Source organism: Piliocolobus tephrosceles, chromosome Y, assembly GCF_002776525.5.
Source record: "Piliocolobus tephrosceles isolate RC106 chromosome Y, ASM277652v3, whole genome shotgun sequence".
NCBI classification, from domain to species: Eukaryota; Metazoa; Chordata; class Mammalia; order Primates; family Cercopithecidae; genus Piliocolobus; species Piliocolobus tephrosceles.
The window spans coordinates 10,054,444-10,069,952 of record NC_045456.1 but is presented as its reverse complement, the minus strand read 5'-3'; the positions used below and the strand labels follow the sequence as shown (position 1 = coordinate 10,069,952).

At 40.2% G+C, this 15,509-nt stretch overlaps 1 protein-coding gene across 1 annotated transcript in view; it reads left to right on the top strand.

Annotated features, from left to right (window-relative positions):
* Nucleotides 1–15,509, top strand: part of EGFL6 (EGF like domain multiple 6) — a 74,567-nt gene that overhangs the window by 14,921 nt on the left and 44,137 nt on the right. Inside the window, exons 2-4 of the mRNA XM_023199039.2 lie at nucleotides 4,619–4,731; nucleotides 10,157–10,249; nucleotides 15,200–15,319. Of these exons, the coding sequence (XP_023054807.1) occupies nucleotides 4,619–4,731; nucleotides 10,157–10,249; nucleotides 15,200–15,319 (326 nt within the window). The remainder of the gene's footprint in view (nucleotides 1–4,618; nucleotides 4,732–10,156; nucleotides 10,250–15,199; nucleotides 15,320–15,509) is intronic.

Genomic DNA, 15,509 nt, shown 5'->3' with positions numbered 1-15,509 from the left:
AGGTAGCCTCTGCCCACCTCTTGGGGCTCATCTCTCGCAAGCTTACTCCTCCCTGCCTTTATTCTAATCCTCTGGTCATCTACTCATTCCTCAAGCACAAGCATGGTGTCTTTTACCTCTTAGTCTGCACTCATTCTGTTCCCTTTGCCTGTAATATTCTTTCACTTTATGTGGTTGAACCCTGTTTGTCTTAAGTCTAATTTAAAGTTTGCACCTTCAAAAGGAACATCTGGGACCCCTTAGACTGGATTATGTTTCTTTGATTTAAGCTTCTGTAATAGACTGAATATATTGAGTGCCTCTGTTACCCTGAACCCCTTGTCTAAAAGCTCATGAGTAGGGGACCCTCTATGCCAGGATTATAAGTGAATCCTCAGCACCTAGCACTATACTCCATACGTATCAATGCCCTATTGAGGATTATACTGATTTTTTTTTTTTTTTGGCATCAGGAAATAGGTAAGGTCCTTCCTATTGTGACTGGGGAGCATATTGCTTGCAAACCTGCAGTCAAGAAATTGATAGAGCATCTCTAAGATTTTGTTGCTACATTGAATTCTAATTAAATGAACCCCACATTTCTTATAAAAATATGAAATTAAAATTCCAAAGGCAGAATTTCCCCCCATACAGCTTTTCTTTCGTCATGTTTTCTTTTGAAATCCAACTCAAATGTCACCTACCCTGTGACATTTTCCTCCTCTTTCCCAGGCAAGGTTAGTTCCTCTCTCCATTCTGCTCCCCCAGGCATCAGCTTCATGTTGTTAAAGGAAGAGGTGAAAGCAAATTGTAGTGCTTTGTCAAGGTTTGTCACAGATGTGTATGGTTAAGAAATGGACTTACTGTGTATCTATGTGGAAGGGTTTTTTTTTTTTTTTTTTAACCAAGGTATGGGGACAGTTGTTTTTATCGACAAATTTCAATCTTGTGTTCAAATCTTAAAAACATCAAAACAAATAACCCAATTAAAAAATGGGCAAAGGACCTGAATAGACATTTATCTAAAGAAGATGTATAAATGGTCTATAAACACATGAAAGATACTTAATATCATTAGCCATCAGGGAAATGCACATCAAAACAAGATGCTACTTCTCAAGCATTAGGATGACTAGAGTTTTTAAAAATGAACAATAACAAGTGCTGGTGAGGATGCAGAGAAATTGGAACTCTCATATATTGCTGGTGGGAGTAAAATGATGTAGCCATGTTGGAAAATGGTCGAGCAGTTCTTCAGAAAGTTAAACATACAACTATCACGTGTCTTAGTCAGTTCAGGCTGCTATAACAAATTACCAGAGGTTGGGTGGCTTATAAACAATAGAAATGTATTTCTCACAGTTCTGAAGGCTGGAATTCCAAGACCAGAGTGTCAGCATGGTCAGGTTCTGGTGAGAGCACTCTTTTGGGTTGCAGGCTGCCAACTTCTCAAGCTCTCTAGCCTTTTCTTATTAGCACACTAATCCCATTCATAAAGGCTCCACCCCCATGACCTAATTACCTCCCAAAGACCCCACCACCAAATACCATCACATTGGGATTAGGGTTTCAATATATGAATTTTGGAGGACACAAAACATTCTGTCCATTGCACCATATGGCCCAACGATTCCACTCCTGGGTATACACTCAAGAGAAATTAAAACATATGTCCACACAAAAACTTGTGCACCAATGTTCATAGCAACATTATTAATGATGACCAAAAGGTAGAAACAACTTAAATGTCCATTATCTGATGAGTGGATAAATAAAATGTGGTATATCCATATTATGGAATATTATTCGGCAATAAAAAGAAATACAGTACTGTTACAAGCTACCACATGGATCAAACTTGAAAACATGCTAAGTTAAAGAAGCCAGACGCAGAAGGCTACATATTATATGATTCCATTTATATGAAATATCCGGAATAGGCAAATCCAGAGACAAAAAGCAGATTTGTGGTTGCCAGGAGATGAAGGGAGGAGTTAGTTAAGATTAACTGATCGTAGGTATAGGGTTTATTTTTGGGGTGATAGAAATATTCTGGCACTAAACAGAAGTGATGAGTGCATAACATAGTGAAAATACTAAAAGCCACTGAAATGTATAGTTTAAGATGGTGAATTTTACGTTATATAAATTATATCTCAATTTTTAAAATACTAAAATAAAAAAATTATTAAGGGCATCACTGTATTTGGACTGGCACTTATTTTTTTTTTCTTGTAACAGCATATTGTATACCTTTTTTTCTTCCTTTTTTTAAATTATACTTTAAGTTCTAGGGTACATATGCACAACGTGCAGGTTTGTTACATATGTATACATGTGGACTGGAACTTATTTACTCAGCATACTTTATGGTTAGTCGCCCATAGTTTCTTCTTTTTTACTGATACAAAATAATTTATATATTTATATATATTTATGGGGTACATGTGAGTGTTACATGCATAGACTATATCATGATCCAGTTGCGGTACTTGGGGTATCCATCAAATACTCAATTACCTTGAGTATTTACCATTTCTATGTGTTGGTAACATTTCACGTCCTCTCTTCCAGCTACTTGGAAATATACAATACATTGTTGCTAACTGGAATCACCCTGCTGTGCTATAGAATATTGGAGTTTATCATAGGTTCTTTGGAAACTGTTAGTTAGGCGCAGACTGGGTCAAGATTGTGGTATCCCTTGCAGAATTGTTAGGAATATATAAATTAGATTAGACAAATGGCTGCATCATTTCTTAGTCAGAACTCTTTATCAGAGCATTTTAATAATATTTAGCATGCTATCCTATACTTGAATGCATGTTTCCAATAGACTGTGAACTTTAGAGTGCAAAGACCAGGCCCTATTCATCACTGTACTCTATGTGCCTGAGACGGTACTTGGAACATAGCAAGTGCATAATAAATGTTTTGCTTTAAAGTACTACTACTTAATGAAAGAAAAGTTTACTTTCCAGGAGACATTTGGCAATGTCTGGAGACATTTTTGATTGTCAGAACTAGAGGGGTGTGTGCTACTGGCATCTGTAGATAAAGACCATTGTTAAATATTCTACAATGCACGGGACAACTCCCAACAACAAACAATGATCTGGCCCAAAATATCAGTTGTGTAGAAGTTGAGAAGCCCTGTTCTAAATGTTTGAGTGACTTATGAATCCCTAAAATTAATTCCATTAAAAAAATGAAAAAAAGTCCCCTTCAAGAAAAAGTAAATGTTAAAATCATCCTTGCATTTGGTGCTCTCAGTAAATGAAATGTCTCAGACCATATCTTTATAACTCTTAGCTGAGTAATCAAATTTGTGGGAGAGGCAGACCATGAGGGAAATCTACAAGGTTGTTTAACTTCTCGACTTTGACTTACATATTATTAACTTGCATAAAGTTCAGTTCTGTAGCAGAAAGCACATGGTAAAATGTGCATTCCTTTGTCTGTTAAAGAGCCCAGGAAACATTTTTACAGTATATTTAATATGTGTAAGGAAATCATCACAGCCCTCCACTAAATATACAATGCAAGTATTTTCCTTCGAAGTCTGGTAGCAACCCTGTCCAATACCAGGACCGTAAGTAGGTAAACATGCAATGAACTTCATCCATGGCGGCACTGCTTGGGGGCACTTGGTAGGGGGCAGGGGGCTCACCTTTTTCAGGCAAGCTAGATCAGGCAAGCTACAGCTTGCGGGCCAAAGCTAGGTGATCCCTCTTTGTAAACAGCCCATAAGCGAAGAACAGTTTTTACATTTTTAAATGTTCAAAGATGGAACAAAAGGAGAATACTATATCATGACACAGGAAAATTATATGCTATTCAAATTTCAGTGTCCATAAATAAAGTTTTATTGGAACACAATCATACCCATCTGTTTACTATTGCCTATGGCTGCTTTTGTACTTGGACAGATATCTCATGGCCCTACAAAGCCTAAAATACTTACCATCTGGCTTTTTACAGAAAATGTTTGCCGATCTCTGCTCTAAAATTAAGCAGTTTAGCAAATTGGGTTTCCAGGAAGTCATGTGGAATGGGAACGAGCCCTGGGCTAGAATTCCCAATACCCAGCTCTGCTGGGGATGTGACTCCACTCCATTGGACTGGAGTTTCCTCCTCTGTAACATGAGAGGGCTTTGCTGAACGAGCCCTTCCAGCTCTTAATCATCTATAGTGTGTGTTGATTCCTGTCTATTCAATGGTTCCCAGGTGCCAGTGGGGTAAAAGTGCAGAGCTCTGGTCTGGGACAAAGCCACAGGACCAGAAAGTCACTGAAATAGACAAAGAACTGGATAGTTGCTATGCGTATACAGAGTAGATCTGAAAAGTGGCACTCTACAAGGTTCAAAAACATACATTTTGGACATCTTCATGTGCCCTAGTTTTATAGATTATGTAACCAAATTATTTTAACTGTGGGGAAGAAGGAAATGGTTGAAACTAATTATTGAGGAAGGATGGCAACCCCAAAATTCAGGTTTTCAAAATCTAATTTAGCACTTACTGCCCGTTCGTTGAAATTAACCAGGTAATTGACATCTCTGGTTCTTTTAGTAGTAGGGAAGAGTTTCTGTTGTCTTTTCTATTTTCTCAATACTAACATGTAGTTCTTTATCTGCAGTGCCAGGCATCACGGGTTGCTAGCATCGGCACGTCAGCCTGGGGTCTGTCACTATGGAACTAGACTAGCCTGCTGCTACGGCTGGAGAAGAAACAGCAAGGGAGTCTGTGAAGGTAATTTTGTAAAAACTCAGACCCTGCACTTGGATCAGGGCCCTTAGGTTTTTATCTGTCACACCATGAACTACCACAAAATTGCCAGTGGATCTCTTAGGCAAGGACATGCATAACTACCAATAACCAAGGTCTGAGTTCCTATGAGATCTCTTCCCAGACAAAATGTGGCTGATGCCATCATACTTGGCATGATTTATTTTAGAAGACTGTCTTGTCAATTATTTTTGTGATTATCTTAGTGAGTATGACTGGGTTGTTTGTTTTTGGTTTTCTTTTTAATCTAAAGGAACTAAGATGGGCAAAAGCAGGCCAGTAAATTCCTCCTCTAATTATAGTTTAAGTGATTTCCAATGAAATACACTTTTTAATTATTAATCATCCAACTAGTAGGCTTCAGCCACAAAACAAGTATGCCTTTTAGCTTATAGATTTGTTACTCACATTTTTAAAATCCATACTGCCAATTTCTAAATGTTTTCAAGGTACACATGCATATATGCAAAGATTTTAAGTATTTTGCTGATTTTTTATACATTGCAAACCAAGGAACCATAATTTGCCTTGGACATTGTTTCTCAAACTATGTGTTAGGAACTCCAAGAGAGGTCTCTGATCATTTCAAGGAGGTTGGGGAGGGCAGAGATGAGCATAAAGTTTTTGCCTTTTTTTTTTTTTTTTTTTATGGCTTTCCGTAACGACCAACACTGGCAGTGTAGTGGAACAAAATCCACATTCCTCCTAACTGACTGTCTCACCAGGGGTGTATTCCTTCAGGGCAGGAGTCTACTCTCACTGTCCCTGTGTCCTTCAGTAGATAGCATGTGCCTCATCCTAAGTTCTTTATCTATTAAATGGGATAACAACACAATTGCAGGTCCCATAAAAGTACTAACATGTTAGTTATTTTTAGGAATAACAATGCTACCTTCTTTTTGCTGGTCTGTTCCTGCCCCAACCTCCTTCTCTCTGGCTGGTTAAAAAATATCTGGATTGACCATAAGTAGGGTCAGAACTTGATAATATCCAAAATCTATAAAACAATAGAAAACATTGATACTGTTCCCACATGTTCCATATTATGCAAAACCTTCTGCCATCATAGTTTGCTTGTGACAAGATGACAAGAGCATAAAAATACTAGACAAAAACAAAGATCATCATTGCCTACTTAGATAAAGGAAGTTAGAATATCCTCCTGGGACTTGTGTCAATTAAAAGAGTGGGTCCTCATCCTGATTGGATTGATAGTGTCACGATCAAGGGCATTGAGAACCAGACTGACCTGGGTGACCTTGGGCAAGCTAGCTAAGGTAAGCTAGCTAAGGCTCAATTTCCTCCTCTGCAACATGGTGAGAGCAATATCTACCTCTGAGAGTAAGGAGTGTATGCATTAAAGGGTGAGTTCATTACCTGTCATGCATAGAAAATACCTCATAAATTACCATTCCTTCAGGAAGGACCAATAATTCTCATCACAAACTTCTCTTCATTAAAGCACCAGGTGATGGGGGGATTAAATGTGGCTCTATTCTTTTTCTAGACACAACATAACACATTTTTATTTGAAGTCAGTCAGGTGGAAAGGGGCAAAAACCACGTGAAACACATGATTTAGAATCTCTCTTACAGTTGCACAAACATCAGTGTCTATTGCCATAAAACTTGTAAGACCCAGCATGTTGCTGGTGAATAAATGAAGGCAAGGTTTGACTTTCAGGAAGGGCTTTTCTGTAACTGCATAAGAGCAATTTGGCCATGACGCATGCAGCCAATAACATTCTCAATGCTTTCAGGGACTGTTTAATACCACAGGCATAAAATAATTTAAAGCAAGATGTTAAAACAGCAAGCGCAGAGGGTTCAAGCAAAATGCTCACTATGCAAGTTTTGCAAGCTGAAGAGACAGTCAGCACACCTACTGCTCTAGTCAAATGTTCGGGTCTTAAATTGCAATGATTTTTAGATCTAAAATGTGTATCATGTTTTATCCAATTTGCATGGCCCTTCTTGATGGTAAAGTCATATGTTTCTTGAAGCACCAAATAACAGGGTAGTTATTCCCTGATTGCTGGGTTTCTGATTTCTAAGCCAGAGTTGTGGGATGCATGATAATAAGAATACACATCAACCTGCCCCAACAAGGAGAGCCAGACCCCAGGCTGTGAGGTCCCAGTCCACCCAGGCTTTCCCCTCTGCCTGTCTATTTGCCCTTCACTCCTCTTGAAGCCCTGCCTCTATGTATGCTGGAGCTTTCTAGCTCTCAGCCTCTACCCTGTCTAAATCTCCTCCCAAGGCAGGGTCTCATCAATTCGATATCATTACCCTTAAAATGTGTGCCACTTTAGTGAGATGAAATACAGAGTTGTCCGTGAACAAGTATCTGATGAAAAGCTCCAGGTAGAGAAGTTTGGGGGAAAACTAAATAAGACTTTTACTTTGTTTAAAGCATGCTTCAATCTCAGGCCATTTTAAACACAAACTGAATTTCCCTTGCTGTCAATTGGCTGTTCAAGTCACAGATCCAAAGTTACTGTAAATTGAAAACATCTTACTAAAGCTTTAACCTTATAGCAAGGGTATTATTCACCATTTCTCCTATGTTCTATTTGGCATTTATGCTGGGCTTTCCTGTCTGGATCACATTGGAAATCAGATCAGTTTCCAGGGAACAACTAGAGGCCTTCAGGGCTTTAAATAAAAAAGATTTATTTTTCTAATATCTGAATTTAAAGTTGCAACTCCAAGTACATATCCATAACAAAGTAGACACTGGAAATTAAATTCTGTCTCTTTTGTCTCTAAAAGTGGAAAAACTTTGCTGGGGAAGCATTTTTCCCTTATGATTTGTTCAGAGCCATAAAATGTTCCCCTGTTAAAAGTTCCACAATAATTACTTTATTCATTATTCAAAAATATTCAAAAATTTAACATGTTTACAACACTATATTAAACGCTACAGGAGAAACAATGATGAACGTTTAAGTCCCCGTCCTAAAGGCACTTGGAAACAAGTAGTGGATGAAAGACAAGCACTGTAGCCAAATATATGCCTCATTAATAAGACAAAAACTGATCAGTTGCACAGGAGGGGCCTGCCAAAGTTCTGTGGAGTTCTCGAAGTTGAGTGGGCATTCATAGGTGGCTGGAGAAATCTGTAAAGGCTTTTAGAAGAAGGGGTCATGCAAGGTGATCCTTGAAGAATGGGGAGGATATTAACTACTGGAAACCCAGGGAAGAGTATCCTAGGGAGGGGTAGGAAAAGGCAGAAAGTAAAGGGTAGGTCTAGAAAACAGCAAGCAATGTCTTTTGCCCACAGTGTTGCCTTTGTCAGGGGGTGGGGGGTGCGGCTAGAAAAGAAGGTGGAGGCCAGATCAGGCTAGGTTTGAATTTATTTATTTTTGTTTTCTAGACAGAGTCTTGCTCTGTCACCCAGGCTGGAGTGCAGCAGTGCGACCTCAGCTCACTGCAACCTCTGCCTCCTGAGTTCAAGTGATTCTCCTGCCTCAGTCTCCCAAGTAGCTGGGATTACAGATGCCTGCCTCCATGCCTGGCTAATTTTTGGATTTTTAGTAGAGATGCGGTTTCCCCATGTTGACCAGGCTGGTCTCAAACTCCTGACCTCAAGTGATCCACCCTCCACGGCCTCCCAAATTTCTGGGATTACAGACGTGAGTCACCATGCCTAGCCAGGTCATGCTAGTTTTAACTTGGTTATGATACCTGTACTGTATTCAGGAGGGAACAAAGATTATATGATGACCTCTGTGCAAGGCATGGCATGATCAGAGCTATGCTTTTGGACTATTAGTTTAATGTCACGTCTGACATCAAGTTTGCTAGGAGCAGAGCCTGAAAGGGGGATTCTTGTACAAATACTCCATTGAAAGGTGTCTTAGGAGCAATTTGCAAGGGAATGGGGGAGCAGGGGAAGGGGCTAGGCAGAGATATGGTTTCAGAAGAAGTCTAGCTTCAGCCTGATCCCACAGGGACCTCTAGGGCATTAATTGCACCAAAGTTTGTCCTGCCAAGAAACAAGGAACTAGGCTGTTAGCCTCCTGCATCAGTGAGGCACTGGTCACAAGCTGTAGTGGGGAAAGCAGGGAGAGAGAGGGATTTAGCATCATCTTCCAAGTATCTGTGGGCAAGGCAGTTCCCATTAGCTAGATAGATAGTTGTTCAATGAATGAGTTGGTGGTAGAAACAGGAATAGGATATTGTAACTGAATGGTCTGGAGACAAAAAAAATAGACAACTGAATTTTTTGAGTCCAGGTAACTGGTAGAGGAATGATGATAATAACAAAAAATAGGATCTGGGGTTTAGGGAAAGATGTTGGTATGTTTAAGAATAGGCTTTCTTAGAGGTGGACCTACTATGAGCCAGGGGAATTAATGGACGGAGAAGTAGGCACCATTCCTGGGCAATTGCTGAGTCATTCTTTCCTATTATGGCTATTTCTTGAGCTCCTACCGTATCCAGAAGCTGCTGAGAATCCTTGATACCCTAAAAGTCTCCTTTCTCTCTCATATATTATATCCTCTCCCTTTCTACTCTTGGGGCTATCCCATTTTTCTTTTTTCCTATCTACTGCTTTTTCTCCTTATAACCTCCTTGTGAGCTGGAATGAAACTATCCATCATCTTTGACTATTTGTTTTCTTGCCCCCGACTGAATTGGTTATAACATCCTACCCCTGTTGTTTCTCCTACCACTTTATTCATTGAACAAATATTTATTGTCTACTTTGTGTCAAGAGTTGGGATCCAGAAGTGAATAAAATAGAAAAACAAATCCTGCCTTTGTCGTGCTTTCTCATGCCTCCATCATCATCCTCATCATCATCATGATGCTTTTAGTTCCCATCCTTAGGGCTAGAAGTAGCACCTTCCTGCCTCCAATCTGTTGGTTGTTCAGTCTGATTGATAATGCGCAGCATTAAAAAGATTTTGGTCATTTAAAAGAGAAATGGAGAAAATACGGAGGAGATGAAATGAGGCAAGAGACAGAAGGAAGGGGAATGACGTTGGCATTTGCCCAGGGTTACTCTGGAGTCTCTTCCAGTTCCAATATTATACTTATTTTATTAAATCTTTTGTGTTTGCATGCAAAACTGGCTGTGGTCTGGGAGGCTTTATATTTCATTGAATACCACTGGAAGTGTGGCATTGCTGAGCAAAGTCACACTAAACTTGCATGCATTGGGTGGGGGTGTGGTGGGCGGGGGTCGGGGAGGCAGTAATCTCATTCAAAAGAAAAATACTTTCCAGTGTCTGAAAGGTGAAAACAGATTCAAAGGGAGGCAGATCGTCCTCCGTATGTCCCCATGGAGTTCTCTGCCACACACAACACAGCGAAGCTTTGCGTGCATTTCACTACACTAACTACTGTTCTTTTATCATCGAGACATCTTTTCCTTCCACAGCTACATGCGAACCTGGATGCAAGTTTGGTGAGTGCATGGGACCAAACAAATGCAGATGCTTTCCAGGATACACTGGGAAAACCTGCAGTCAAGGTCAGTAAGGTAGCCTGGGGTCACAGTTCAAATTCAATCATTGCAGCAGGGCTGGCGACACAATATGGTATGCAGGATTTCTTAGGGTTTTTTAAAGCCAAATCTTCAAATGAAGGTGCTTTCAGGACAAGTTTTTCAATCTCTTCTCCTTGAAAAATGTAAAAAGTCTGATGTTTTTGTCAAGATGCCCAATAAAATGCCTTTTTTCTTTTCTTTTTTCTCTTTTTTTTTAACCATTTTGTTTTTATAAGCTAAAGACCTTTTATATTTTTTACTTTTTTATTTCATCTCTTTCTGTAACACAGAAAAAAAGAGTCTTTTTAAAGTACATAATTTTATTGTTTTTTAAACTACCTAAGTATTGTAAGTATATTTTTATTTTTAAAATCCAACAGTGCAAAAAAATATAAAAGTGAGAGTAATCACCACTAGTTGTTACTATAAGCATAGTTAAGTTTGTCTTAGATCCTGGAAGTCTTTTTCTGTGATAGTACAAATGTAAGTATTTCTCATGGGCATCTTTGCATGTCAGCACACACAAAACTACTTTACATTTTTTAAGGCTATATCCTAGTCCCTAGTGTGAATACTTTTATCGTTTATGCAAAAATATGCTTTATTTAACCATTATCATTTATGTTGTCTCCAATTTTTTGCCATTACAAACAATTGTAATGCTAAACAATTGTAGTGCTAAACCTAACATTGTTCTATGCATAGCCCTGCTTTCTTGAATGAATATTTTTGTAGGAAAAATATTTAAAAGTGGAATTGTTGGGTTGAACGATGTGCATATTATTATACTTCATATCCTTTTTTTTTTTTTTTTTTTGAGACAGTGTCTCACTCTGTCACTCAGGGTAGAGTGCAGTGGCGTGATCATGGCTCACTGCAGCCTCAACCACCTGGGCTCTAGCGATTCTCCTTGCTACTCAGGGACCACAGGCACACACCACCATGTCTGGCTACTTTTTACAGTTTTTGTATAGGCGAGGTCCCACTACGTTGCCCAGGCTGGTCTTGAACTCCTGAGCTCAAGCCATCCTCCCGCCTTGCCCTCCCAAAGTGCTGAGATTAAAGGCTGAGCCACCACTCCTGGCCTTGATATATCGTAATAGATAATTTATAACTTTCATCCCAGATCATTTGTCTGAAAACATTGAAGAGATTATAATATCTGTAACAGTGGTTCTCAACCTGGGTAATTTTGTCTCCCAGGAAGAGTTGCCAGATAAAATACAGATACCCAGTTAGATTTAAATTTCACATAAACAACAAATAATTTTATAGTATATGTTTGTTCAAAATAGTACATGGGGGATGTGAGGGTGATCTGGCTGTGACATGTCTCCCCATTGCTCACCTGGGTTGATTTGGCTGATCTGACTGGCTAGGCAGACGTCCCCTTCCTCCCTCACTGCTCCATGTGTGTCCTTCCTGAAGCTGTGTGCTCGGGCGGAGAGGACGACCATCCCTGATAGAGGAGGACTGGCCTTCACTCAAGGGTATATTAGCTGTGCTCCCCTGCTAGAACCTCCAAACAGGCTCTCAAAATAGTATATGAGATGTGTGTATACTTAAAAAGTATTAGTCATTTATCTGACATTCAAATTTATCTGAGAATCCTTTACAGTTTTGTTTAGAGATGGGGGTCTCACTATGTTGCCCAGGCTGGAGTGCAGTGACTATACTGCATCCATGATCTCCTGGCCTCAAAGCAATCCTCTCGCCTCAGACTTCTGACTACAGGCACACACCAATACACCCAGCTGGAATCTTGTATTTTTATTTGCCAGATCTGGGAGCCTTATCCCGGGCAACATCTGGCAGTGTCTGAAGACATTTGGAGGGGGTGCTACTGGTGTCTAATGGGTAGAGATCAGGGATGCTGCTAAGCACCTTACAATGCACAGGACAGCAGAACCCACAACAAAGAATGATCAGACCCAAATGTCAGTAGTGCCAAGACTGAAAAACCCTGCTCTAAACGTGGTGAATAAAAGTGCCTCATTGGAGCAAGGGATATGGTCTTTGCTATAGATCAGTAGATTTCAACTTGGGTGATTTTGTCATCCACGGGATACTTGACAATGACTGGGGACAATTTTGGTTGTCACAACTGGGTGTGGGAGGTACTCCTGGCATCTAGTGAATGGAGCCCAGGGATGCTGCTAAACATCCTGCAATGCACAGAACAGCCCCCCACAACAAATAATGATTTGTGTCAACAGAAGTTAAGAAACCCTGGCATGAAGAAATCTGCAATAATTCAGAAAGGGTCCCCAGTCCTATAATGAAGTTGAACAAAGAACAGTAAATCAAATTCAGCTGCCCTTGGAAAATGGTGTTTCAGAGAAGACTGAACACCCACTCCACTCTACCACTCCCAGCCCTTGTCGCCAAGCCAAGAGGTTAGCCCCATAGACTGAAATAGCTGCTCTTTGAGCTGCCAACCCTACAGCCTCAGAGAGCAACCTGGCTCTCTGTGTCCTACCACCAGCATAGAGGCCAGAGTCCTGAAGATGCTTCTTAGAATTGCATGCAACTGCTTGAGAGAGGTGCTTCAAGAATTGTGCATTCAGGGTGGGCACAGTGGCTCACACCTGTAATCCCAGCACTTAGGGAGGCTGAGGGGGGTGGATCATCTGAGGTCAGGAGTTTGAGACCAGCCTGGCCAACATGGCAAAACCCCATCTCTACTAAAAATACAAAAATTAGCCGGGCATGGTGGCGAATACCTGTAATCGTAGCTACTCGGGAGGCTGAGGCAGGAGAATCACTTGAACCCGGGAGGCGGAGGTTGCAGGGAGCCGAGATCATGCCATTGCACTGCAGCCTGGGCAACAGAACGAGACTCCATCTCAAAAAAAAAAAAAAAAATCATGCTTTCATAAGGAATAATTCAGCTATACCCCTCACCAGAGGTTTTACAGCAGAAAACTTGGTTTTCCATATGTTTTGGATTCTGAACCAAGATAATGTCTCAAGAGATTTAGAATAGAGACAATATTTTTCATGTTAGTTTTAAAGTCCCAGTAAAATATTAACGTTGAGGGAGTGGTCCGGTTGGCTGAAGTTTTGAGGCAATCTGTCTTCTTCCCACAGCCTCCCTGCCCTGTGGCAGCCTGATCAAAGTCCACGTACATCCATTAATGGTGACAGGCCTCAGCCCTCAACTCATGTCTTTCCCAAAACACTCTTCCAAGAAATGAGTGAGTCACCTCAGAGTTAGGGCCAAGCTATGGGATATTCCTGGGTTTCCCATTATGACCAATCAGCATTTCTCAATTTCCCCATTTGAAGAGGTTAGGTTCTATGCGGGAGATGGTAGGGTAAAGGGGATAGGCAATGGAGAAGAGGGTTTCAAATGTCCAGTTAGGACGTTGGAAAATCTCCATATAAGGATCTTTTCAGAGATGAAAGCAGCTCCTTATTTTCAAGAATCTGTTACCATGCTGACCTTTTGCCTTCCATGGAATTTGTTTGTTTTTTTCCTCTCTGTATCTTCCCTGGTAGAGTTAAGATATGAAACCCTCACATGACCACATTTCCAAAGGCAATATCCTCTACAGATAATCTTTGTAAAGTTTTGTTTTCCTTCTGTGTCATTTTTTATTTTAATAAAAATGTTACTTATTCTTAAGTTGTTGTTGTTGTTTTAGAAAACACGAAAGCACAGAGAAGAAAGTCACCCTCGATCTTACCGCCTGAAGATAACCATTAGAGAGCATACCCTCCTAGGCTTTTCTTTCCCTGTGTATTTTTTAAACAAATTTTGGAATGATCTGTACACAGAGTTTTGTAACCTTCTTTTATCACTTAACATCCTGTGAACGTCATATATATATACACACACACACATATATGTGTATATATATACATATATGTGTGTGTGTATATATATATATATTTTAATCATCCAGCCCAAATGTCATCCTGTGAACATCTTAGGATTAAATATTGTCCTCCAACTTCACCACTAAGAGCTGTCTGACAGGGCTCCCTCTAGAGGAATGTGAGCCAAAGCAATTTGGCCAGTGCAGGGGTCACCGGAAATAATAATTGACAGGAGGCTGTGCTGTCAGCCTATGTCAGCGGCTGCTTGGGATAGCGTGAAAGGCAGAAATATATCAATTATCTATTTCTAACTTTTTGTTCAAGTAGTATACACATAGAATTGTGCATACATAAAATATGTATGGCTCAATGACTTGTTCTAAATGCCCATGTCACTAGTATCTAGATCAAAAGCCAGAAACTCGGCCCCTCAGAAGACTCCCTCACACACCTTCCAGTCACTTCCACTGCCAGTGAGAGAACCATATCTTGACCTCTTATATCACAGATGAGCTGTGCTTGTTTTTTTAACTGTATATAAATGGACTCATACAGTATGTACACATTTATATCCAGCTTCTTCCACTCAATATCATGTTTGTGAGATTCATCCATTGTTGCTCGTAGTTGTCATTTGTTCAGTTTCATTTCTGTATATTATTCCATTGTGTAAATATACAAGTCATTTATTCTGTTGGGAGGTGTTTGGATTACTTCTAGTTTGGGGCTATCTAGCATCATGCTATTATGATCATTTTAGTATGTAGGGTTTTTCTGGTGGGCAAAAATCCGTATTTCTGTTGGGTATATTCCCAGGACTGGAATTTCCAGGTCATGAGTATGTCTAAATATAGCGTTAGGAGATTCTGCCAAGCAGTTTTCCAAAGTGTTGTACCAATTTACATTCCTTCCAGTGGTGTATAGTTATTCCATTTGCTACACATTGTTACCAATCCTTTAAAATAGAATTTGATGGTCAGAGAGGAAGTGGGTAAGTGGTAGTGTTCAGGGAAGCTAACCCAGTTGTCCTTTCCAAGACTGGGGTCTAATATTCCCCATCTGGAAGTTTCCTGATTCAGTTCACCTTTCCCTGTTTTCTAAATGTCCCTGCAGACGTGAATGAGTGTGGAATGAAACCCCGGCCATGCCAACACAGATGTGTGAATACACATGGAAGCTACAAGTGCTTTTGCCTCAGTGGCCACATGCTTATGCCAGATGCCACGTGTGTGAGTAAGTTTCAACTGCCAGGCTGAGCTCAGTCAATGTTTAAGTCTTGACTTTTGCCATTTGATGCTTGGGGAAAAGCTGATTTCAGTGATTTAAAAAAAAAAATCTCTAATATTGCCCCCAGCTAAAATGTTTTGGGGCCCTTCCATCTGTCCTTCCTTCCTTCCTTCCTTCCTTCCTTCCTTCCTTCCTT